The sequence below is a fragment of the Blennius ocellaris genome (assembly GCF_963422515.1).
Source record: "Blennius ocellaris genome assembly, chromosome: 14".
Lineage (NCBI taxonomy): Eukaryota > Metazoa > Chordata > Actinopteri > Blenniiformes > Blenniidae > Blennius > Blennius ocellaris.
In genome coordinates, this window is record NC_137663.1 from 13601483 (window position 1) to 13628318 (window position 26836).

Here is a 26836-nt window from a genome sequence, read left to right on the forward strand (position 1 = left end):
TGAGTCATAGAGATGACACACGTGAGCTACTGTATGTACTATTTCTGCTTTTGCATTGACTACCAGATAAAAGCACATTTTAGCTAAGCTAATCTTTCTTTTGTTTCGTTGTTTACTCATACTTTTTGGGGGTGAAATAGTTCAATGCAATGCTTTTTGGAGTTAAAGAATAAATAATAAAATACCAGCTAAAAATAAAATGTTGCATTCGATTTGTACAAATAGTGTATTTGTGGAATTTAGACAACCTTTTGTGTTCAGCTTGTAATATTGATTACCAGTAATATTGATTACTGGTTGTGACTACTGGAGCAAACTGAATCATTTATCCATCTTCTGTGCTGTTTGATTTTACATCATACACAATATACAACATGATTTATATCCAAGAAACGTGATAGTAATAATTGTTAAATTTAAAAAAAAATAAATGTAAACGGTTAACACGGCTTTTCCTCTGCTGTCCACTTACCTGTATAGTACAAACTTCCTCAATAGGTGGCGGTATTGCGCTTTGTGCTGGTTGCGTCTCTTGATCACAACAAAAGAAGAAGGAGAAAGTCATGGTTCACGAAGTGCTTGCGGAACAACCGACAGCTTTATTCTAAACCCGAGTACAAAGCCAAATTTACTGCACAGGTGAGTCTCGCAATCAACTACTGCGTCTAAAATTGTTTCATAGCTGGTGGAGTCAACATAAACACACAGAGAGCTAATTGCTAATGCTAACTCAGTGTTTTCTGGAAGCGTCCAGTTTGGCTGTTGCCATGGTTACTCTGTTTGTCCGGCGACCCTTTGCTGCAGAGAGGTTGCTCAGTTACTAACGTTCATGCTTGAATGTCTCTTTTTTTTGGAGATAAACGGGAGTTTTGACACAGGATGGTGCAGCTGCACGTGAAACGTGGCGAGGAGAGCCAGTTTCTCTTCAACACCACCGCGGACGCTCCTCTGGAGGCGGTGATCCATCATATCACAGCCATTTACAACGGGAAACTGAAAGTAGAGCGAATCTGTTCAGGTGGGATTATAATCTAAATTATGTTTGGTGTGTTTCAATTACAAGATCACTGTAAATGCACACCTGCTTGTTGCCAAGTTATCAATCTCTGCAGCCTGTTAGAGAAACTATTTTCATTGGATTCCTAATTGAATTGCTCAGTTTTGCAGTGATGATGACAAACGTAATTTAAAGAAAGGTCTTATTTCTGTTTAAGTGTAGGGTTATACCCAACAATAAGATGCCAGTGGTTTCTAATTGTGTTCTTAAAGTTGAAAGATCTAGCTCCATCATAGTTATCATTTTAGGTATTGAGTTTTTGCTTGCGTAACCAGATTTAATCCAACATTGACTGAATACATAACCCACATTGTGTATGACTCTAAACTGAAAATATATAATGACAGAGGCTTGCTTTCCTCCCCTCTTTAGAAATCCCAGAGCTTGCAGACCACGGCATCACTCTGCCTCCCAACATGCAGGGCCTGACCGAGGAGCAGATCCAGGAGCTGAAACTCAGGGATGAATGGGAGGACAAGTGCATGCCTAGCGGAGGATCCGTTTTTAGGAAGGATGAGATTGGGAGGAGGAATGGACATGGTGAGAGTTTTTTCCGGCCTTCAAACTATTACAGGTGTGATTGAAGTGGCTATTGACAGTTTAGAATCACTAGCAAACATGATTTTAGATTGCAGAATTGTCTTCTTGTAGTAATTCGAGAGTAATAACCACTCTCTTCAGTGTATTAATCATTTGCTTGATGATGTATTGTAAATTGTTTGGATCTCCTTCCTTTCTCATAGCACCCAATGAGAAAATGAACGAGGTGTTGATGAGAACTGTAGAGGAAGCTAAGACGGTAATTTCCAAAGTGAGTGTTTGTATAAATAGTACACCACCACTACATGCTTTGTTTACCAGTTTGATAGAATCCTTATTGTCTCACAGAAACAAGCCCAAGCTAATATTTGTGTCACCATGGAGATGATAAAGGATGCCCTGGATCAGCTCAGGGGTGCAGTTATGATTGTTTACCCCATGGAGCTGCCTCCTTATGACCCAATCAGAATGGAGTTTGAGGGGAACGAGGACCTTTCAAAAACACAGGTGAAACAGCTGTTCCTGCTTCAGTCAAACATTTTCTACTTCCATTGTTTTTCAAAAAGATCACTGAAAAGGTCACTTCTTAATTTTTTTTCTTTTTCTTATATATGAACATCAGGGCACGGGTATCATCACCGTCTACTTAATCCTTGTACTTTTGTCCGCTTCTCTATTTATCACCATGCAACAGGCGTCTCTGCAGGTGATCGCAGAGGACGAATGCCAGCTATGGTGGGCTGGCAAAGAAATGCAAAGGGGTAAAAAACTGCAAGACTACATTGGCAAAAATGAAAAGACAAAGCTTGTCGTCAAAATTCAAAAGGTAAAGAGTTACTGTAGCCACATTTGAGTTTGGCAGGCAACGTGTATTCATTGTTGTGCCCTGGGTTGCTGTTCACCCCAGAAGGGACAGGGAGCGCCAGCACGAGAGCCTCTGGTCACCGATGAGCAGCAGAAACACATGATGCAGCATTACTACAGGAGGCAAGAGGAGCTCAAGGTGAGGAGTGCAAAAACGTTACTCTCTAATCTGTCCTGAGCGCATTTTATAGTTTTCTGTTCCTTTCAGAAACTGGATGAGGCCGACGATGACAGTCACCTGGACTCGGAGTGGTCCGACCGACAGGCCCTGAAAAGACAGTTCCATGGTCTTACCAATATCAAATGGGGACCGAGATAAAGACTATTTAACTCTCCCAATATCTCCTCTGAACTGCTGCCTTTGCCTGCTCTGTGGAAAAACCAACCAATAACAAACTACAGTTGCCTTTTGATGTTTTTGGAATTCCCGAAGAGAGATGTTCATTCGATGCAATAATTTAAAAGAAACTATGAAGAAGACATCTGAATATAACCAGAAACATGGACGTCCTAGTGAACCTTGTCCGTGCAAACATTGATGTTTTTATTCAACAGCCGATTTCATTTTTTTTTATTTTAAACTGTGTGAGCAAAAATAAAGTGGAGAAGAAAACATGTGAAGCTGACCTTTGTTGTACAGACAAGTTGTTTATACACTAATCCTGAAATGCTGTTGGACTTGTGGGAGAGCAGGGACAAGGATGCTGCACCTTTCCTCTCTTTGTCTCCAGTTAAGAGTCTCACAGGCCTCTGGCAGGCAGAGCTGCTGTGAGGCAGGAAGTTGACTCAGTAGGAAGGTTAATCCAGAAGGGATGGGGAAGACGTAAAGTTCAGCATGAGTAATCCACACGCTAGAGGTTTGAGTTGTGTAAAAACTGCAGGCTGCGCTTAAAGAGACACGAGTAGCTTGAAGGATACTGCCTTTACAGAATAGTATCCGACAAGAACTGTGTGACCTCAAAGGGAGATTTACGTTCAGATATGAAACTTAAAAGCTGCATCATAAGCTTTATGGTATACATGGTATTTATGGCAGCCAATTTGAACTACCTCTGATGCAGTTCTATAGATCTGTGTCTCAGCTGACAAAATTCTTTGGCTTGTATCTCAAATATTTGATGACATATCGAGTAAAGTAGGATCCATGAGCTTTGAGTGTGATTTCGTTTCAGCCTGAAATCTTAGCTTCATATCATGTGACTATATACAGCATTTAAAACATTTTTAGCATTTTTTGCATCCTTGTGGTTCTGAGTCCTGTGATGACAGGGATGCTTTAACGAAAACGGGAAAACAACACACTTCTTTACAGTATGAAAATATTTAATATCAGATTTTACTGCTCTGAAAATCCTGAGGGAGCAGAGTGGTATGAGATGTATTCAACACGAGCTGCCGTTCAGAAAGGCGTTCATTCGAATCTCCTGTATGATCATCTCTCTGCGTTCGATCCTCTCCGCTCGCTCGGCCGCCTCGCTCACATAAGTCACTTCCTCCCATCCAAATGTCGCTTTTCTTTCTGCTGCAGAAATTAAGGAGCTTTCAGTTCCCTCATCCTCCTCCTCATCATCTTCCTCGTCCTCATCATCGTCCTCCTCCTGACAGTGAGCAGTCTGGCCTCCAGGTCTGGGTGAGAGAAGCTGTCGCCCCCTGCAGGTCACCCGCACAGAAACAGCCAGCAGGGTGAGGAGGAGACCGACACACACACTGCAGGTAAAGAGCAGCGCTGCCATTTCTGGGTGCTCTGTGTGGGGAACACACCGTAGAGTTAAAAGACCCTCACATACAAAAAATGTGTACATTTATAACCCCAGAGCTAAAAGGCACTACATAAGTGAAATTCATTTACAATTTTACCACATTTTAAAGCATTTGAGGTTAATTAGTAACTGTAGAATTTGCCTGAATATGAGTGTGTGTGGCTGTAAAAGATGATGCGTAATGTTGCAACGTTCTACAAATATACAACTGAATATTTACATGTTAACAATGTATTTGGGGTTATTTCTTCGTGTAAAATACTCAAGTGTAAATTAAAAATGGTGCTTTAACCTTCCAGATGTTTTCATGTTTTCAAATATAATCCCTCAGGTTCACTGATTCCATGTAAGAAATGTGGTTTTGCCAAAGCAAACTGCTAAAACACACAGGCTATGTATTTATGTATTTTGTCTCTTTTGGTTGAATAATTTCCTTAAAATGATAGAAATCCTTCACAGAAAAACATCAACGTGTCAACTATTCAATCATTAATTGTGTGACCTGTGTGACGTTTGGAAGAAATGTAACATAGTAAGATAATAACATAGTCCCTTAGGGGGAACATTAAAATACCCGTGAATAAAGTCTACCTTTAATGTAGGCATAGGTTAGGAGAGAGTCGCTCATCATGGCTCCAGAGCTGTCTGGCCTGCGTGACCCTTTTGAAAAAGGTCCCTCGTCTGTGGGAGAAGCTGTGAGAAAAAATTACCAGCATGATGCAGAGATAAGATGACTAAAGTCTGAAAATGCAGCAGATGGCGAGATCCTGATACCTTTTTCTGTTCGCACAGTAGGTGATGTGGTAGAGCTTAATATCTCCGGGTCTGCCTCCTTCAGTAAAGCCAGCGGTACTGTTGGAAAGAGGACAGATAGGCCTTTGTATACTGCTGTGAGAGAACTTTGTGACTCTATATTAGATCACTTACAGCACGTTGCCTACCACACCCAAACTTGAGTCTCAATGGAAGGACACTTTCATATTATGAATACTTTTTGTGCAGTTTTCTTTCTGTGATGCCGACAAGGTCAACACACATCATTTAATAGAACCTCTAAATAAGTCTTTCAACAGCAGGCTGGAGTCATAAAATGAAATTATGATCCACGAACAATGTCACAAGTTGACCTCACTGGCATTTGTGCCAATCGCAGGAAATCAAGCAGGATGTTGTTTCAAATTCCCAGATATTAGCCAACAGGCTGGATTTCTATAGCTACTGCGCTTTTGAGCACGATAAGATAAGAACCTTTGATGGCTGGGATCAACAGATAAGAATACACAGTAGGAAGTTGAAAATGTTCAAACGGACGAACTGCCGCTTAATGAGTGAGGCCAAAACAAAAACACACATGACGTGACTAATCCATAACATCGTGTGATTCTCTTCCTGGTTTAAAAACCTCTGGCTTGTGATTGTGAATGAGGGAGCAGAAAGAGTCCTACCGCAGGAATAGACCACGCTGAGGTACTTCCTTGTTCCTGGAAAGCAGGGGTCCCTGAAGGTCTGGTTGCCGACAGCAACAGCACATTTCTGCCTGCTGTAGCAGGACTCGGACACCGAGTGTACGGCCTCGTGGTTCAGACACTCTGCGGGGAGCAGCGCAGAGAATAGCTCACTCAGTCAATGAGAAACACTGTGTGTGTGTGAAATTTTGTGATAATTTAACCAGAGTAAAACCATTTTGAAAGCAGGTTTTTTTTTTTTTTTTTTTATTATTGGCAAAGCTAAATGGCAGTTCATGCATCCCCTTTCCAGTCCTTGTGGTACATATACTCAGTTACACCTGCAGGCTTCATGCTGAAGACATTTGCAAGTCCTTGCTCTAAATGGTATTTACTATGTGTGCATGTAGTCTGATTTGGGTAAGACATGTTACTACCAAAATACAAATACAGAAAACTGAATCGACTGTGCTGTAACACATTTAGTTCGTTAAAACCGCAGCTGCAGCTAATCAAGGTAATGACTTCCTTCAGAAGCAAGAGATGTGCTTGAAAAGTGATTCACATAAAACAGTGAAACATAGCAGCTCTTGTATTGTAATGTCAGATAACAAGCTAAACCAGGTTTTTAATTCAGCCTCTGGTGGAGAACAAAAATTGATATAAAAAATACATTTGTTTTTTTTTATATATATATTTGAAGTTGTGCAAAATCATCATCAGAAACTGGAAATAAAACTGATGCTGGATAATTCCCATTTCAACATGTAATTTTTAGAGACCTTGATCAACGTCAAACTGTTACAGAATAAATGTGCTGTTTCACTAATTTAGTGAAACATACACATTTTGTTAATTTATCATTCCATTTTCTTTTCTGGTTGTTGTCTGGGAGGAAGCAATAGTCGATTGCAATAAAACCTCAGGTCAGCTCACCGAACGGGGGTGGTCTTGGTCTTGGGGAGCGTGCGGGGCAGGTGTCAGTCTGACCAAGACTTCTCCCGTAGACAGCTGCGTATATGTTCAGCACCCTGGGGGGCTTGCAGCGCAGGATCATGGTCTCTCCTTCACATACCACGTGTTTCCTGTGCTCAGCTGAGTGAGGGGAAAATAGTGAGAATAAAGAGCTGGAGCGTCTGCTGATGGTGGGAAATGTGTTGTTTTGAGCGGAGCTGTAGAGTTGTTCCATGTGCATCTGGAAGAAGTGAGACTTGAGCCGCTGAACTCACTGGGTTTACACTTGTAATGCACATGGAGGTATTTGGTGGTCCCGGGGCAAGGGTCCTTCCCAAACAGCAGGTGATTGACAGGCAGCTGACAGTCTCTGTGGCTCTGACACTCCGACAGCAGCTTCTGCACAATAAACACAACCAGACGAGATGTGAGACAAGTCTACATAAATCCAGATGACCTTTCAACAGCTTGTCCTGAACTGTGCGTTGATCATAGAACTCAACCACACGACAGGACGAATCCTCTCCAATAAAGCTGGCCAACACCCCGCGCATTGACCCCCGACCGGGCGAGAGTGAACGGTGCCGTGTGCCAAACATAAAATGCACCTGTAGAGCTGTAAACGCCGAACAGCTGCGGTTCACAGCTTCGGGGGTCTGGTCTGCTCGGCACAGGCGGACCTCGCCGCTCCCATAGAAAGCCGACTGGATGGAGATGGTGGAGTGGCGCGGGCAGTGAAGACGCAGAGGCTGTCCGTCACACGCGTGAGCGGAGTGGCTGGTGATGATCCTGGACAGGTAGTCTGGAACGCAACGCCGGCCAACTGTTAGGCACATGAGGTTTTCGACGTTTCTTAAAGTCGCACACCAAATTTATGAACACTGTTTTTTTGGGAGGTTTTTTTTGACTGAATGACAAGGTGAGGATAATACCTTCCAGTGCAGCAATATTATGATATTTTTTTGCTATTGGAATTACGGCATCAGTCTCTGCAGATTAGGCTTTTTGGCAGGTTGGTGTTGTCATAATGTGGCCTGCACTCTTTCCTGGTGAGATAAATCCATCAGCTGACATTCAACTAAAGCTTTGTGGGACAGTGTTGTAAACATGCTCAATATAGAAATGTGATGTGTTTACATTATCCTAAATGTACTTAACAGAAAAAATATGAACTGATGCAAATAGTTCAGGTGAACCATTAAACTAAACTACTTTTAAATGAAGATCTCATTATATGTTGTACATGCTTGTGTAAAAACAATAACATTACTATTTCTCTATAACAGAACAGAAAAAAGGTTAAGCGAGATTGGTTTTACTGTAACAATATATGAGACCATTTCATTTGCAAAGCCACATGTGTACAACATTGGTGCATTCATGCAACTGTGAACTCATAAAGTTACCATTTGGGAAAGTCCCAATTACCAGTTGGGAGCGTTCACTTGATCCAAGAAAATCTGCAGATAAATGACAAATGTAATATTACTAAGATAAGCAGTCACTCGGGTGAAATATTATTCCCAAAGTGAGTATTATCAAGAGAGATTACTTCTCCACATAGAAAAATACTGGTATTGGGGTAGCTGGCGAACCATAAACGAGCTCTGAGAATATTCACACTTTCCTGACGGGAAAGTTTGTAGTCGACAGTGTTCTCATTGGTTTTTCACAGTTTGAAGTGGAAACTTTCCCACTTCTGATTTACTCAATGAACACAGTATAACAAACAGGGATTCACAAACATTTTTTGAAGGAGAATGATAGGTGTCATCATGAAGCTCTATACAATGTTATGAGTACCTCATTACGTCCATGTGGATTGAGGCAGGGACATGTTAAAACCATACAGGAATGAGGAACACCTATTGCTCATATATACAGTAGTTACAATGTAAGTTAACATAATCTTCTTTAACCCCCGTGTAAACATGTTTTTTTTTATCTCACTGATCATGCAAAAGAACTAAAACATAAATAGAGTGCACGCAAAAGACAAATGCGGCTTGGGAATTTGACAAATTACCATTTGGGAAAGTCCCATTTCCCTGTTGGGAAACCCATTCACACAACAAATAAATATTCACCATTAAGGACCATAAAGCCAGCAAAATGATGGAATAACGTTTGTGAAGAAATGTATAGTAGGGTAGATGTTGGCAGATCATGTGGAGTTTGCATGTTTTCCTCATATATGTGTAACTTTATTTCCTATGTACTCTGGTTCCTACAAACCAGACATTTGTATTTTAAATTATGATCGGGATTGGCTGCAGCATCCTGCAACCCTGAGTTGGACAAAGCTCCATAGTAGATCGATGCAGAAGTGATGTCATTAATATTTGAACACCCCAGAAACTTCTCACTGTGCCTGTGCAAAAGGTCAGATAGATTTTGAATACACCACAAATATAATCTGTGCGTACTGGAGTACACACTTTCTCCATGGCCCCGTGTGCCTTCATGTTACTATTATTAGTCTACAGCAACTATAACTGTTTGTATTGAGGTTCTTGGTCTCTCTCCTTATTTCCCTCTCCTTCCTCCACCTGTTCTGCACCACCTTACTTGAGAAGTCAGCCAGTCCATTCACGCGTCTGGTCCACAGGAGTAAAGTCAGGTAGAAGAGGCTGCTGGCGCTCCAGTCCACACCGTGACCGGGACGCGTCCAGCTCATGATCCCACGAAACTGCGATCATATTAATAAGGACTCCACGGATCCGCTCGTGCAGATTGTAAACACCGTCAATTCCATGTCCTCGCAGGTTACGCGCACAGAAACGGGGGAAAACGGCACCGTTTCATCCATCTGATCCGTCCTCCGGCACAGAAACGTGTCTTGACCTCAGAGGGGGGGCTCGAAAATAGCAGCTGCGCAACAAGTTGCTCCAAATCTGACAGACGACGTGAATAATCCGAGAGAGAGAGAGAGAGAGAGAGAGAGAGAGAGAGAGAGAGAGAGAGAGAGAGAGAGAGAGAGAGAGAGAGAGAGAGAGAGAGAGAAATCACACTTTGATTAGTGAACCGGTCGCATGTGGAAACTGAAGAGGACTTCCAGTAACAGCTGAGGGGGAATCATGATGTGGGCGTGGCACATTAAACTATTTTAAAAGGGGAAAAAAAGAGGGTAAAGACAGAGGTGTGACGCACTGAAAGAGAGAGAGAGAAAGAGAGAGAGGGGCTTTCACTTTTTTTTTCTCCCTCCATGAGACACATGTTTACCTTTTGGATCATGGCAAAGTGCCTTCATTCTCTTCACTTCCTCAAACTTTTTCATTATTTCGTTTTCTGCTCTTATGTTTGTTTGTTTTTTCCCTCAAATTTGTGACCATATTGTTCTGTGTGAACTTGGACTACACAAGTATTTGTATTCGTTCGTGATCATTGGGTGTATTTAGGCCCATATGTCCAGCACAATAACAATTCTGACTTTTTTTCTTTTCTAATACTGTCAATATTACTGCTATCATGTGTATCTTTCATCTGGGGTCTCCTGTGTGCGTGTCAACACAACTTACATAGTCTATCTTGAATGTGGAGCTGTTGTGATGACCGAATATTTCCATGTGTAATTGATAAGATCTAATCGAAATTAACATAGTTTTTTTTTTAAACCATGTCAATAAGCACAACTTATTATTTGGGTAACACTTCATATATTCTAAATATAAATAAATACAGATGCAGCACCGAAATTGTAACTTTAACTGACACTTTGGTTCTGTTTCTTTTCAGAAACCATCGATACCCCAGCTGAGGTGTGTTTCAGTGAAAGCCAGGGGCCTAGTGGGTAAATTGCCCCTAAGCCCACATCCATGACCCACTCCATGGTAACCGCTCAATCTCCATGTCAGACCTACAACAGCCAGACTGACAAGAGACCACTGGGGTCTCCACGCTCAGCTCCAGGGGGAAGGATTTGTAGCGAGGGGGAGCAACAGCAGGGGTGATATTTTGCATACAAACTCGGAAAGTCGCTTCCATTCTCCGGGCTTTAGGTTGAGACGCTCAGGGAGTGGCTGCAAAAACCCGCTTTCATGTGCTGTTATCCCTCCAAAGCCTGTGGAATTCAGTTGTCAGACTCATAACTGTTTCCTGCACCTTGTCTTTAACATGTAATTTAAACATGCGTACAAAAGCAGTAAAAAAAAAAACAACCCAAAAGTGTCTCTCAGGGAAAGATGAGTTGCATGTGTATGGGTATGAACACTTCTACAAATGTTGAAAATTCTGACTAAAGTACTGACACAAACTTTATGAGTTTTTCTTTCAATAGAAATAAGCAACCATGGTTTCAGTATCCGTTTGAGATCGTATTCAGTTTTCATGACAAGAGATTAATTCACTGCTTAGATTACAGTTAGTTAAAAAAAAAAATGCTGCTGCGAGACTCAACTGTTTTCTGATTTGTTACCAAAGGTCATCGTGGCCTTGATCTCCAGCTGTTTGCTCATTCACATCATCAGACCAGGGTTTTTTTTTTTCCCAAATAGGAAGCTAAGAGAACAAGTAACCATTGCATATCAGGCAGGCTGATTCACTTCCTGTTTTTTCACTCAGGTTGAGATGTTATTTTTATGTCTTGACTGTTTTAACGTTTAATATTCCATCTTTTATGCATTTTGTTGGTTTCTTGTATCCGTTGCCACCCGTCTGTGCAGATTGAAGAACAATCAATACAGCATCTGGCAAGCAAACTCAATCAACAAGCCACTCGCACGCCATCTTGTTTTGAAATATCTTGCAAATAATCCCAGACAGTTGAAACAAAACACTTGATTAGTGTGAACAATGTTTGGTGCAAATAGGAAGAGGAAGCCAGGGTAGATCCAACCAACTGAGTGACTGGGATTAGGGTTCGCCGTCATGTTTGTGGGAATAAAATTGAGTTCCTATAATAAAAAGCATGACATTTCTAGGTGAAGACGTGCTGAGGTTAGGGAATTAAAGGCTGTAGCAAGAAGGAGAAAGCTATAGGGCCATGAAAAAAAAGGGCCAAACTCAGCACAGGACACAATAGCTGCTAAAACATGATTAAAAAAAAAAAAAAAAGCAATAAAATCCATCAAATTAATGGAAAGTGAGAGTATTTTTATTATATTTCAAACAGGAGATTTACAGATGACACCACTGCCGGTAACACGTTTACATCTTCATTTATTTAAATCAGCATGAAATTGTAAATCAAGAGCATTCTGTAAGCAAGAAGGGAAAAGAATATACAAAATGTAATAGCCAGTTAGCAACCAAATATATTTCATTGTTGATTTAACCATTTAGAGACTCACCAGTTTTCTTTTTCCCTCTTCTATCTTCACCTGAGCGAGAGATGGGTTCTAATTTGGTTTGGGAAAAAAAAAAATAAATTAAAGCAGATTCAGTGACCAACATCATTTCCTCATGTTCTAAATATGATTCCACCATTTCTTTGAAAAGTCCGTCACATACCGGGCTAAGATCCATGTACGACTCCAGCTTCTGTTTCAAAGGGATCATTTCACCTTGAAGGGCAGTCACTTCCTGAAGAGAAATAAATGAAGAGGACACCTTTCAAACCCTGATAGAAGACGGTGAATCACTTGGATTTTCAGGGTGATGAGAGGAACATGTGGGTAGAAATACAGCACCTCAGAGAGCTGCACTATTGCTTCATGGGTAAGAGAGTCGTCCATGTTCAGGGATGCGAGCTGAGCCTGCGGGATTAAATGAACAAGATGAACCAGACGAACAGGGCCAGGGATGTTTTTGAGATCTGTTTTTTTTAAGATCTCTTCTGACAATGACAGCGAGGGCGTCGACTGCAACATTTCTCTAAACCAGAGGCAGTAACATTATACAGTGTTTTACTAAACAAAGCCAAGCTGGCAATACTGCAAAAAAAAACCCAAAAAACTTCAACTGGCATTGTGTGCACGAGTCCCTCCCCCCCCCCCATTTTTTAAATATTTCTCCCCAGTGACAATGTTAATCATTTTGGAATTTAATATTGATTGTTTGCATCTGCTTCACTATAACTGGTGACTGATATATGCACTCTTTAGCCAGTAATAGGTAATATATTGGTTCTGTTTTACTACAAGCAACACGATCCCTCTTTAAATATAGATATTCACAAAGAACATTTTAAAAACTGCATATGTTTAATAATGACTGGTTTCATGCTCAGCTGAAACACTAACTTTATTGTATAATTATCGCCACCTCTGTGCAAAGCTTTAAAAAAAGACATATAGCATCATCACGTATAACATACCTCTAATGTCTTTTGTCTGATACTCAGCTCTTTAGTCTTCCCTCTGACAAAGTCCATGTTGAGCAGCCTCTGATCTGTTTTAGCCTTCTCCTCTGCCTGAAGTTTGATTGTTTTTTTAAGATCCCTGGCAAAAAAAAGAAATATTACAGATGTAGCAACATTTACCGATGTTTTGATAGTAAGATTTCGCCTCCTGTCGAGGTATAAAAAGGGAGAACATTGTTCACAGTTAAATAGTAGGATCGTGTCAACCCGAGTGTTCTTACGCTTTTAAGTTGTGTCGCTGTATCAAGGTAGCCTCAATTTTCTTTTTCATCGTCTTGAGTTCTCGCTCTTGGTTCCTGTTTGCCTTCTCTGCTTCCAGGAGTTCGCTGGTTAGGTTGTTGACAGCGGGCAAGTAGCTGAACAAGACATAAAGATCCACAATAGTCCTGTTTTGTGAGATTGGTTAGAAAATAATCTATACAAGTAGTAATAGAAGAAACGGAGAGTGTACCTGCTCAGTGATGTGTCTCTCACTCCAAGCACCACAGCACTCTCCACTAAAGCTGACAAGTACCGTGTAGCAGGACCGGAGAGGATGGCAGGAGACAGGTCCATACTTTGTTGAAGAACATCCTGGAGATGATTACCTGGAGAGAGAAGAATGAACCCTCTTTGAACACTTTGTGGTGCCAATTGATAAACATCTATTCGTTTAACCTTTGCCTAAGCTGGAAACATGATTAGTGAACTTATGGTGTGAGTACTGAGGTCTGAAACTATCTCTAAACAAAGACCAAACATGTAACAACGTGATAACACAAGTTTTAGACGTATAACAAAGTGTGACCTAAAAATGGGAACTTTTTGATTTGTGCCAGTCGTTTCTATTCTTGTATCTACAAAGTTGGCTCATGTGGTTGAGTGGCCGGTTTTCTTATCTCTGTATAACCGCAGGTTGAAGTGTCTTGGAACAAAATTCCAACCTGATGGCTGGTAAGCACTCTGATTGACCACCTTTTCACCCAATTTGAAATAAGAGCTGGTTTCATTAGATCAGTTCACTCACCCTCAGCCTGATATTCTGCTGCTTTCTGTTTGCAGTCTTCTATGAGAAGAGCGGTGTCCCTGCAGCGGGCTTCACTGCTCCGCATCAGCTGGTACAGGATGTCCACTGTCCGTGTGTTGATTTCAAACTGTGGCACTGAATCTTCTCCAAACACTGCGCCGAGCCAGCTGTTTACCTGCGGAGCCACGTGAAACAGGAGGCTGCAAACACGACCGCCGCAACACGAAGCACTGATGGTGACAACAACGATGAACCTTACCTTTTCAGTCTTTTCACACATGGCGGAGAAAGTGAAGCATTCAAAAGTAAGGGCTGAAAAGTTTTCGTTTTACAATATCTGCCCCAGAAATTCAAGATAAACACAATTTTCGCGCTTCGCAGAATCGCTAGGGAACTTCCGGGGTCTCAACCAATGAGAGGTCGTTTGGAAAAAAACAACAACTTTCTTAAACCTAAATTGGAAATGGAATTTTAATTTGTGAACATCTCTTAGATTAGGTGATGATTTGATATATTTTTTCAAACACATTTGCTTTTTAAAAATCGTTTAAAGAAAAAAAAGACGGGTTGCTTGCATACAGAGATGATACTCAACTATAGATGGTTCAGTCCCAAACTGGAACGGTTGGTCTGCGTGAAGCAGCCCCGAGGCAGAAGTCGACCAAAAATGAGCTCCAATCAATGTTTAAATGGCATGGCAAAAGATAAAAATAATAAAGAAGACGTGATCTGCAGTTATCACTGGGAAGTGCACAGTATTAGTTAGATTACAAGAGATAACAGGGCATAATGCATTAGTGCTCAAAGTATGGAGTTCAGGAGATCATGTATGTATGTGGACTCAGTTTTCGTTAATATGAATAATTTAATACTATCTCCTGTTTTTTAATTTTTATATCAAACTGGGGTTTTGTTTTTGGGACCATTTACGACCATACAACCAATTTCATTTCAATGAGTTCCAGCAGCAAGGTTATTTTTTGTTGTTGTTTCTCTTTTGCAAAAATACAACTCTGTTTTCATTGATGGACTAAAAAAAAACGAATTCACATAGACGTACCAGTGGCTAATTCCATCTTGTGAAAGTATTAGTAAAATAAAAGACGAAGGCGGAAGTACATAGTTATGACCATCTTGTATTTCCGCCATACGTCACTCCACCGGAGTTCACCCGCCACTTGAATGAATGCTGCCGAAATGGCGACCAAACAAAAGTTCACGAAGATTGAGCAGAAAGGCAATAACATAACATTTGAAAAGTCCTCTATGAACTCGACTATCGTCAAAGAAATGCTTTTCCGGGATACAGCAGAGGAGGAGGAGGAGGAGGAAGATGGCCCGGTGGTCTTCATCTGCGGGAAGTGCAGACTGCCTGTGGGAGACTCGCTTTCCTGGGATGGAAGTGAAGACAGTCTGAACCAGATCAGACTCAAGCGTGAGAGAACTGCTGTACCAGATAAACGGAATTTTAAGTTTTGTCGTATTTCAATACCAGAAATATAAATTGTCATATTAGTTTCATCAGTATTTTGAAACCTTTACACGTTTTAGAGCATGTGTGTCACGTCCTTCCAACCATATTATATTGTAAAGTTTTTAAAAGTTATTCACTGAAATATTTTACTCAAAGTGAAGTATTTTACTTTGTCCACTCAGGTTCTCAAATTATTTTTAGACATAACAGCATAATGAGACTGTTCTGCAAACAAATGAAATGATATTGACACCAAATGCATACTGTCAGACTTTGTGAACACTAAACTAATCGTTCTTTATTAATCCCCTGAACGAAATTCACTTTTCTATATTTCCCCATCCAGTTTCTAGGATGTTGTCTGCTGTGGGATTTGAACCTGCCAACTTCCGCTTCTCTAAACTCTTGGCCACAACCTCCCATAACGTGCTGGATGCAGTGATCATACAAGCTTTTTCTCAAATCTAAAAAGAAGATCCTATAGCAGAGAGGATCTCCTTTCGAAAATTAATCCCTGGTTCATAGCTTTTATTGTTGTTTATTGTTATTGTTGTTTATGAGGACTGTATGTGTCCCCTGAACTAAAGTGAATGTGTCACCCGGCTTTAAAGGGTGTAAGAAGATACACTGTGACATTAAAATGCATTCTCCGCGGCACAAATACAGACTGATACTGAGTGGGAATTACTTTCACTGTAAAAAAAAATAAAAAATGTCAATGAATTATACAAAAACCTTGTAAACCTTTTCCATTGTATTCAAATTCTGAGTTATTTTGCCTGCCATTGTTTTAAAACTTCTTAATTCAACTGTTGCTGTGTGACTGATGTTCTTGCGATGTTTTGCTCGTAGGAGTCACTGACAACGTTTTGATCGGAGAGGAAAGTCGTCTGCATGAAGAAGGCAAACGAAGTTCCTGGTAAGTTTCTTTCCTGAAGGAAAAAAAAATCTGATCAGTACAACAGTGTCATCTATGTTCATCCAGTAATAACTTACAATTGATTTAAATTTAAATATCGAAGAAGTAATGCCTGCAGTAATGGTTTGATCAGAATTTAAAGACTATCTTGGTTACTTGGATGAATAAGATTTAATCCAGGGTTTTATTTATCTCTCAAATGACTATAATTACATCCAGATTTGGGCATATATTCATTTTATTGCTGTTGAATTGTTAAAAATGTGCAATTAGTGTGCTTCTTTGTCTTTTTCCATTATTTTTGTATCAGTTCATAAATACTGTGACTGTGCATGGGAGTCCTGGAGGCCACTGACTACAATCACTACAAATATGTGCCTTCTGATAGATTATAAGTTATGCATGCCGAATCCTGTCAGCATCAGAATGAAATTATATGGATTAATCTAATTTTCTAATCCCAGTATGAGATGCATATGCCACATCTCAGCTACTACACTTATCTCGTGTGAGACCAGATTATAAGAATTTACTAATGACCTTCTTGACGTGGTAAAAATGTCTTATTCTGATTGTTGTTTTTTTTTCCTACCCTTGGCAGCCTGATTGTTGATCTCTTCTGTCGAGGCTGCGGGAATGTGCTTGGCATGGTTTACACGTCCACCCCACGGAAGCTGGACTACAAGAGGTTCACGTTCTGTTTCAACGTTGCCGAGATCGACAGGTATATTCACGGTATTTTGAGTAGAAAATGTGTCAAGACACATGCAATAGGTTGGAGATTTTGTTCTAACATTGAAGTCGTCCTAGAGCAAATGTAAATAGGTCGGCTGTCCTCCAATCCAACTCATGCTGTGCATGCTTTCGCTCCACGCTCTGTCCATCAAGCCTCTTTCTGTGAATTAATTCCAGTTATGTGCTGGGCTCTGCAAGCAAGACGTTGGCAGCAGAGGGCCCCAAAGAGCAGCCAGCCACGTTGGAGTACCTCGACGTTGTAGAACAACAGCTGTCAGAGGTAAAATTACTGCTGCTCCTTTTCTTTGTTTGCTCTTATGTGCTTTTTTCTGTGAATGAAATGTGCCGTTCATGAACTCAACAGATCATCTGCCCTGCAGATTTTAGCTAAATGTGGCAGTTTCTATATTTCACATTGATCTTCAACTTTCTTTCTTGCGTTCTTTTCTTTTTTTCACTTACCAAAAGCAAAAGAATCAATCATTTATAAAATAAGGGATCCAACGTGTATGTCGTGGCGTTTGAATCACACTGGTGTCTTTTAGGAACGATTCATCATTCATTATCAATGCGCAGGTTGTAGCAGGGGTGAGATCAGCTCTGTTCTGGGAAACTCTCACTGTTGTCACAGACATTACCTCATCTGTTTGTGTCACCTCCTGCAAATACGCCAATCTTTAATTTATTGTACAGCCGAGGGAAATAAAGACATTGTCTCCATGCGTCACTGTTCAGATCTAAATCTGTTTTTTCCAATTGTCTCTATTTATACACTTTTTTTTTTTTAAACCAACACTGTTATTCTGAGTGTTCTTAGCCACCTTTTTCCTTGATGTACTGCAGTGATTTGTGAAGTTCTTCTTAATCACCCTTTGTTTGAAGAAAATACCCCAAACCACCCCCAATTGTCCAGTAGGTGGCGACAGCGTGCAGGAGTACCTGCCAGCCCTGCCTCACTCTTGCACCAGGGACAATAGATGTGATGGCAAGCATGTTGAGGAATCTTTGTTACAGGAAAAACATGTTTTCATCATTGCAGCTTTCTTTGTGACGATGGTTTGACCTATGCATCACATTCTGTTTGTCTTGGCTGCAGCTTCAGTGTTTTGTTCAGGCACTTAGTCGAGAAGTGTTGTTTTAGCAGCAGTAAATATTAATCGAGCTATGTCTGGCTTCTGAAGCAAGAAGAAAAAAAATACTATACTTTATCGTTGTCACATTTTAAATATATATTACCCGAAGGTTTATCAGACATCACCTCTGGTTTTATACTATACGTGTTTAAACATGCTGGTACAGTGTCAAGCAAATGCAGATTTACATGAGGACAATTGAATGAAAGGCTTCTCTTACACTGCTTTTAATTAATATATAGGTTAGTCACTAAATCCACCTTGTCTTTGACTGTGTAGGGCCTCTCCCAATAGGATGAAGATTAATCTGATTGTGGCCGACTGCATTAATTTTAGGTGGTTTATAGCCTCTATTCAGTGTCCTTGCAGTCTAACAGGATTCTAAAGATCTCAAGCTTTCTGATTTCACATCACCGCTGGCATTAATCTACACGAGTTTGGTTTTCAATTTCGTCCACACAACAACATTGAATGTAAAATATTTGCTTTCTGAATGCTGCATCTCATCCATTCAAGGCTCATTTCACTGTCGAAATTCAATGTCTTTTGGTGGCCTTCACGTTTCCGTAGCAACAAGTATCAAAAAACAGTTTATCTGAATGTGGCAGGTTTAAGGTGGAGTTGTTTTTCTTTAGACGAGGTTATTGTGGGGCAGCTTGTGTTGAATGGTAATTATTGTGCCTAGAATGAGACATTTCTTCTTTTTATTGCTTTAATTAATTACTGTTCGGTATTTTGATGGATAGTAAATTTAAATGAATTTTGTCTCGTTTCAAAAGTGAGACAATTAATTTACCTAATCAGAAGAAAAGGATGAATAGAAGCTAATTTATTTTTCATACTCGTCTCAAATTCATTGTGTCAGCAGTGTCTGGAATGTTTTCGGTAAAGTCTTTGTCCTCAGTTGTACTGTATCTGATGATGATGATGATGATGATGCCCTTCATCTCTGCTGCCACCCTTAATGTATTCTGTCTGTCTGTCTGACTTGTAGACACTTGTTTGGGTTTTTAATCTGGCACACTCGTTGACCCGTCCTTACCCACCCCACCCTTTCTTGCCCCACCCCCACCCATAGCCATACCTATCCATCCCTGACCACGGTCCCTCACTCGCCCTCACCGTCTCCCTTTTCCAATTATCTTTACTCCTCCTCCCCTCACTCTTCTTCCCCGCTGATCCCCTCATTTCCCCACCTGTCCATTTTCTCCTTCCCTCTCTTCCCCGCCGCTCCCCGCTCCGCCGTTGTGCCTCGGTCGTTCATCTTCACGTCACCCCCCCGCTCACTTTTCCCTTCCTCTCTCGTTTGACCCTCTCTTTCGTCCCCAGATGAAAATCCTGGTCGTGACCATGGCGCAGAGGTTGGAAGAGATCAACGCGGGCCTCAACGGGGGATGTGTCGAGGGGTAACAGTGCCTGGCGTTATGGGGGGGGGGCAGATCTGTCCAGGCTCCACATGTGGGGATGAAATGTTCACCTTCTTCACTTCCACATCTACATCTCGTTTTACATTTATGGCCCTTTTTCCAAATTTCCACCATGACCTCATTCCTTCAGTGAAGTCGGTTGTCCTACCTTCACCTTGTGGTTAATACACACGCATACGCACGCGCACAGCTTCCACTCTGCTTTGTCCTGATTACCAATGGTGAAACAAAGAGCGCCGGCACTTGTAATCAATCATGTTGCCAGCGCGGCTCCTGCGGGTTGTGGCACCATCTCCTCGCGGCGCAGAGTGAATGTGGTGCTGCGAGCAGAATGTTTATTTGTGCAGGATTTCATCAGGCAGGCTGCACACTCAGCACAATGTTGTATTGATTTGGCCACTCGAGGCCACACACACACACACACACACACACACACACACACACACACACACACACACACTCTTTCTCTTTGTTCTTTTCCTCAAGTGTGAAGCCCTAAAGCCAAACAGAAATGATGGATGGATGAAATTAATTGCTTTGCTGTGGACTGAACTTGATAAAATTTGATTGAAAACATTACTTTCACAGTTAAAGAAACCAAAAAAAAAAAAGTGTTTGCATTGCAAATTGATGCATTTTGGGATTTTTTTTGTATCTAAAAACTTTTCTGCTTCTCTGATATTCCCCAATTTTTCCAAAAGAGGCTGCAGTTCAAATGCCTTTGTTTGTTGATGTTTTTGTGTTTTGTTTTTTTTGTTGTTCTCGAGATTGCTTTATAATAAATAATTCAACTGTATCTATACTTGTAAGATCTCATTTGGCGTCGTCAGTTTTGCAAAACTAAAAGAGAAAACTTTAAACCCTGCCAGACATTTTAATTGTTTCTTTTCCTTTCTCGCTGTGAAAATTAGGGATCAGTGGCTCATCCTGCTTTGTAATTAGAAGTATCCTTTGGATTTAGGAGTTGAACAGTAAGTTCATCAGGTCCCTGGGTTCAGGGGTTGCGGGAGGGGCTCGATTATGCGTGTGTTTGTTTACCAACTGACCTCTAATGTGCCTAGCAACACTTTCTACCGAGGCAGCAAAGCTGCTCCACGCTGTACCGCTTGCCCTCCCTCACCCACGAGGTTTCATCAGCCGCACAGAACAACAACAGTTAGCAACGGCCAACCAGCACGCTGTATCCAAGGGTAGGTTGCGATGGCAACTGAGAGCACGTGCTATGCGGAGTGCCTGTTGCCATCTCGTCATCGCGTTCACTGCTGAAGGAACAGCCAGCCAGCTCGCTGACCGGCATGCCTGTCAACAGACGTTACCCCACCACCGCCCCACCCTTCCACCACACGCGGAGGGGAGGAGTTCAGAAAGAACCCCCCCCCCCCCTCCATTCAACCCTAATCTGTGTGCTGTTTTTCTCCCTCTCTAACCCCACCCTCCTCTCATCCTCCCTCCCCATCCTTCTAATTCTCCCCACCCTCTGTGGTTGTGCCGGGCGGAGAAAAAAAAAGAAGTCAAAACAACAACAAACAAGCCTCGTGGTTTTTGTTGTTTGTGGCGGTGTTGTCTCCATCCCCGGCTCCGGCTTAAGGATGAGGCGTCTGCATCCTCCCAGCATGATGCGAGAGACAGTCGACCGTCCAGATGTGCGCTGTTGTGCTCGGTAACAGACCCAGGGTGGAGAACGCATCCCGGTTTAGTCTGTTCTGTTGGAGATTTGATGCTGCTAGTTGACGGTGTGATGTAAGCATGTTGGCGAATGGCCTCTGAACTCATTTTGCCTGTTTTATATATAGACACGGTGTTGCTGGATGCGTTGCACTGTTGAGTGCAATTATTGCACCGGCTTCACCCCAGTCACCCCTCGTGTGTCAGCCAATCACCACCCGAACGCAGACCCTACACAGAAACACACACCGGTCGGTACATCTCCACACACACAAAAAGCACTCGGGGACAAAGGATGAATAATGCAGAGGTAGTGTCTGAGCGAAAGTCGCCTCCCCTCTTTCCCTCCTTTTTCACCTTCCCTAAGCAATAAAGCAGCAATGTTGCCATGGAGGCAATGAAGCCTCAGTACGCTGGCAGCCAATTACAGGCGTTCCCGTGTGAAACGAAGGACCAATGGCAGCTCAGACTGATGCTGTTATTGCCACAGACACTGAAATCCTATTGGCTGTGCTCTGCTCTTTGATTGAATTTCTGATCTTGTTTTTGAGGGGAAAAAATAACCCAAGGAGTGCCACCTGTGTGCCAACTTTGGAAAATATGTTTGTTTTCTCTCATTCAAATGGAGTGAAAAGGATTAGGTGGCGTGAAGGAAAATTGTTCTGTTTTATTGGCTTGAGAGAGAACCCAGCTCTATTTTTTTTTTCATTCTTTAATAAAGTGAAGCATGAGGAGCCTGCCGTGTCTGGGGCTTTTGTCTGCTGAAAGGTGAAAAACAACATTATTTCTGCAATTACAATTTGAATTTGTTCATTTTCCCTCTTGCTTAAACCTCTTTCCATGCTTTCTCGTGAAGGTAAATGCTTTTACCCCCCTCACAAAAGACCACACCCCACCAGTTGCTCATCACTGGTTTAGGACCCGTTTCTCGTTTAACTCTTAATTTCCCAAGGCTCTTTGCAAACCATTGTCCTGACCATGCTCCCAAGCTTGGTTTAAAATGTATTTATTCACCTGCAGCTGATTTCCCAAAAATATATTTTCCGTAAAACATAATTTATTCTATTGCCTAAGCCTATTTTCTGTTGATTACATCAGATTTATTTATTTTTGCTCTGTTCATCTGCACTTCAAATGGCCGGTTGGTTTTAATGAAAGCAAATGGTAATTTATTGAGGCAGTCTGTTGTCGTCTGTGTGGCACCCACGCAAAATGACAGATCAATTAGTCATTTCCTTTATCTGGAAGGGTACATTTTCCCCCCAATTAATCTTGGGAATCAATGTGGGACCACAAGTTTTGTGAAACTTAACCCAATTTCTTTCATGATGGCACTGCTTTGGTTAAAAAAAAACAAAAAACCTAAAGTGTGTGTGATATGACACACAGCTCTCCTTTGATTAATCACCTCACACTCTGTCTGTGGAGGAACACGAAGCCGGCCAAGCTCTCGTCTAACGGAATAACCCAAATCCCCTCTAAGTGCTCAAAGCCTCCTACTTCATTAGAAACATCTGTTTGTTTATTTGCCACCGTGTCACTGTGTACTTCAGTTTGCCAGGTAGCGCTGGTGTTTTCACACTCACCTCTTCGCCCTCTGCCTGTGGTCAAGATGCTCAGGAGGCCGGTGTCGACGCGTGAGGCTGACCCGAGACGCTCAGGTCGTCTCAGTGAGGGAGTGTGTAATTGTGTGTGTGTGGCTAACCCCAGTGTATGTCCCCAGAAGCAGGTTAATCGTCTGTTTTTCTCAGACACAAAGGCTTGCGCCGTTGCCACCGACACCCTGGGGTGAGTATGTGTGCCTATATATGTGACGAGGAGGGGGCTAAAAACAGGATTAGTGTCATCAGGATCTCAGCCTGAACAGATTGACTGGAATAAAGTCCTGCTGGACAGTAAGTGGTCACTTTGGTCACATATTAAACGGGAATAAAAGCGTTTTGAAACGTCTGTCAGAGTTAATAAAAGGGCACCATATGGATGCAATCACAGTATAAAATTTCAACTAATCAGGAATAAAAATCTAATTTTAGTGTATAAAAATGTGTTGATTCTTAAAAAAAAAAAGCTTTATTAATTTCTATATCCTCCATAAAATGCCTTATTGCCCCTCCTCGCAGGTGGTGTATGTTTGTCACACAGGCGTCATTGTTTCCTGACCTGTTTACACACAGATTAATTTGAAAATAATCCTTGTGTCAGTGAAAATAGCGTCCACGTTTTATCTCATCAGTATGGATTTCTTATGTCAATGTTTCCTGAGATTGTTGGAAGATTAATGGCTCGTTGGAGTAAGATCCTCCCGAACGGCACGAAGTGACTCACGGAAGCTTTTTATAACAAGAATTTCTTTTAGAATTGATTCAAATATTGAAATGTTTCCTTTGAATTCTATACTAACATGCCAAATTTAATCAAACATTTCAAATCAAATAATGTAAAAATGTGTCTTTCTGGAATTTGACTCTTTACCGTTGCAACATGTCCTCCTGCATTCGTATATGTTTTTGTTTTTTTTTCCCTTGTGAAATGTTCTTATTCGACTTACTGTAGGATTGTGTGAATGAAGAGGTCAACATATTACTGATAATCCATTACATTATGTCTGATATTGTGCATGTCCCTCCTTTGCTCCCTGTACGTAATAAACCGTGATTCACTTGCATTGACTTCTGAAGCTCACCTGTTCAACTGATCCACACAGGCCAGACTTCATTCCTCAAATGCATCAATGGGTCGTAACCTGCCTACTTTTCTACTTTTCATATGATGTGATATGGAAATCTGATAACTAATTTCCATACACGAAGGATACATTTTGCAAAGAAGCATGGGATATATTCTGTCTAGTAATTAAAAAAGCCAGGAGTTAAATATAAATTTCAAAGATTGTGGTTGTTTTATTCGGAAGGAAAATATGGTATTTCAAGGATTTATGTGTGGAAAGGCCATGTCAAATTTAAATGTACATTTCTGAACATGTTTACATTGAATGATATATAGGTATTGACTGAAATATATTCTACTTGTCTATGTCCTCTACAATCCTCTCAATGCTGTTAAGTCGTAGTGTTCATTGCCCCAGCTTGTTTATCTAAGCGGACCGCCCGGGGATTTTGACTAACCGTTTTGCCCCGTCTTTGATAAACAAAAGGCTCTGGCTCTAATGCATTTCAGGGTGAATCTTGCCCCTCCGCTTTTATCAGCTTAGCCACGCCGATTTAATCGGACATCCCTGTTTGTGTTGTCCTGTGCGTGTGTATTTGTCCCATAGCTCTTTTGACCCCCCCACCCCCCCACCCCTTTTGTCTCAACATGGCACTGTCACCCAAAGAGATTTATTGTGGGGACAGAGGAGCCACAGCTGAGGAGATTACTGTCTACAGTGTGTGTGTGTGTGTGTGTGTGTGTGTGTGTGTGTGTGTGTGTGTGTGTGTGTGTGTGTGTGTGTGTGTGTGTGTGTGTGTGTGTGTGTGTGTGTGTGTGTGTGTGTGTGTGTGTGTGTGTGTGTGTGTGTGTTTGTTTGTTAGCGTCAGTGAGGAGGGAGTGGTTGTAGTATGTGTCCCAAGTATCCTTCAGCTGTTCCAAGGTTTTTTCTCCCCACCACAGGTGTCCCGTGGGAAATGTATGTGGTATGCGTGACAAATGGCACATTGAGGTTGTGATCCTTCGACAGCAGAGAAGCCAACATTCATTAAGTCCTCCAGGAGCGGAGAGCTTTAGGAATAAATTATACACCCCGGGCTCTGTGTGAATTATCCATAAATTAACATGAATGTAGGATTCTGTGGATTATAGCGGCCTCACTTGCTTAATTATAGCAATTTAGATGTATTAACAGTGTGTTTTCACTGACTAAGTTGTATGTGTGAACGTACTTCATGAATGAAACCAGACAGCATGCAGGTGCGTCTGAAAGACCAGACAGACACATAAAGGATTCAGTATAAATATTTAAAATACTTTAGACAGCATAGAAATCTCTCGACACTCAAACAAAACCTTTCCATTACAAAAATCTTACAAAAGACCCCCACCCCCGAGTCTGTATCAATCTCAGTATCAACCAGACGAAAAACTTACACAGACATAATTTTAAAAGTTGACAGTACAGTTTGACTCATGCAACTTTTCATTTAGACAGGAAGAGACTTTACAGGATTTTAACAGTGAAGAGCCTCGTGCCTGTGGAAGCCTTTTCATAGGGTCAACTGATGATGAACAAAATGTCAAATCCATAAACATTTAAGAATTCCCTCCATATTGAATGCTACGGGTGACAGTAACACACGATTTTTGTTATTTACAACAATTTTCACTTTTGCCCTCAAGGAGCTATTGGCAAATACTCATCAATTGCAGTAAACACATAAGACTATTGCACACACTACAGCATTAAGACAAAAGGAAGTGAAGTATTTTTGCGAGTGTTGTGTAATGCCAGTTGAAGTTCCCCCCGCCCACCCCCTTTCACACCCTCAGCCTTTGGCGAGGTTGATCAGTTACATAAGGCCTTTTCAGGAATTTTTTTTTCCAGCTATTTTCTTTCTTTCTTTTTTTTTTCAAAAACACACAGCCAACTGCTGTAAGAAAGTTATATCAAACACAAACAGTTTCTCCGTGGGCCTTAGAGGTGGTGTAGTACTTGTGTATAAAAAGTTAGATCCGTGAAGAGCCGTCAGTGATACTTCATGAATTATATAAAAAAAGTGGGAGCATGACTCTACGTGTGGTACCTACTTCTCTTTTCCGTGTGTTGAGTCTAATGGCAACGATTTTAAACACTGCAACAGTGGCACAATCCACACTACCATGTCACATCTGGCTGCTCTTCTACCATTTATGTATGAATAATGCAGTGAGGTAAAAGATGGTAAACACTGTTGTTACTCTAGGTTTTGGTTTTCAAGAATAGTGCAGTGAGCTTCTTCCTCCAGTCAGCATTTAGGATACAGTGCCAGCCAGCTGGAAGAAAGTGGCTATTATACAAGAGTTTTTACACAGACAAAACACTTAGACATGTATTCAGGGTCAGGGTAAACGTTGGGGTCTGTTAGCTGGTGTGAATCAGTCTACTGCTCAATTAGTAACCAGTTACAGTAATATTATATAACAGAGTATAACTTGGTCTATAATACAGTGTTTAATCTGTACACGTGTGTGTGTACGCATGTTTACGCGCGTGTGAGTGTGTGTGTGTATGTAAATTTTATTAGCAAGGCCCATATTACATGATGTCCCGGTCCACTCTGTATCTAGGACACAAAGAGGGTTAGTCATTGCTCAGGGATCCGTTTTAAATCTCATCTTCTCAGCGTCATCACTTCCCATTACATAACGAGAGGTGATCAGATGCACTAATTGACATGCACTCCCTTTTCTTTTTTAATTATTAGGTCTCCGTGAAAAGTGGCTCAGTAACAATAAAGGGACAGTTCACAGTTCAAAAGGCCGCTCTGGAAGACCTCTCCAACTTAAACAAAATGTTAAGAGGGGCCTCAAGTTCAAACTGTCTTACTTTCTTCTTCTGTTTTTTTTTTTTTTTTTGTCTTTTATCCC

At 41.3% G+C, this 26836-nt stretch overlaps 4 protein-coding genes across 5 annotated transcripts; 2 read left to right on the plus strand and 2 right to left on the minus strand.

Annotated features, from left to right (window-relative positions):
- The first annotated feature begins 531 nt into the window (after positions 1–531).
- On the plus strand, positions 532–3052 carry cfap298 (cilia and flagella associated protein 298). Its single transcript, XM_080509444.1, has 8 exons — positions 532–639; positions 857–1018; positions 1430–1597; positions 1801–1868; positions 1946–2104; positions 2292–2423; positions 2505–2600; positions 2670–3052. Exons 2-8 carry the CDS (start codon positions 880–882, stop codon positions 2778–2780), a joined length of 873 nt encoding a protein of 290 aa, XP_080365570.1. The 5' UTR covers positions 532–639; positions 857–879; the 3' UTR covers positions 2781–3052.
- A 53-nt stretch (positions 3053–3105) lies between these two features.
- eva1c (eva-1 homolog C (C. elegans)) lies at positions 3106–9514 on the minus strand. 2 transcript variants are annotated; one of them, XM_080509386.1, is made up of 9 exons: positions 9189–9514; positions 8027–8080; positions 7229–7422; positions 6896–7019; positions 6603–6761; positions 5667–5810; positions 4996–5073; positions 4813–4914; positions 3107–4205 (listed from the first exon to the last, which is right to left on the minus strand). In XM_080509386.1, exons 1-9 carry the CDS (start codon positions 9295–9297, stop codon positions 3844–3846), a joined length of 1326 nt encoding a protein of 441 aa, XP_080365512.1. In that variant the 5' UTR covers positions 9298–9514; the 3' UTR covers positions 3107–3843. The 2 variants fall into 2 exon arrangements, with proteins under 2 accessions (XP_080365513.1, XP_080365512.1); XM_080509387.1 differs by lacking the exon at positions 8027–8080 and having other exon boundaries at positions 3106–4205.
- Positions 9515–11708: 2194 nt separating this feature from the next.
- On the minus strand, positions 11709–14204 carry haus1 (HAUS augmin-like complex, subunit 1; the record flags this gene model as incomplete). Its single annotated transcript, XM_080508251.1, has 9 exons — positions 11709–11815; positions 11909–11956; positions 12069–12140; positions 12248–12313; positions 12874–12997; positions 13140–13274; positions 13370–13505; positions 13925–14099; positions 14184–14204. The coding sequence occupies 9 exons, from the start codon at positions 14202–14204 to the stop codon at positions 11774–11776; spliced, it is 819 nt and encodes a 272-aa protein (XP_080364377.1). The 3' UTR covers positions 11709–11773.
- Positions 14205–15121: 917 nt separating this feature from the next.
- Positions 15122–19595, plus strand: mis18a (MIS18 kinetochore protein A; the record flags this gene model as incomplete). Its single annotated transcript, XM_080508977.1, has 5 exons — positions 15122–15359; positions 16251–16317; positions 16919–17041; positions 17230–17332; positions 19515–19595. The coding sequence occupies 5 exons, from the start codon at positions 15122–15124 to the stop codon at positions 19593–19595; spliced, it is 612 nt and encodes a 203-aa protein (XP_080365103.1).
- Positions 19596–26836: the final 7241 nt, after the last annotated feature.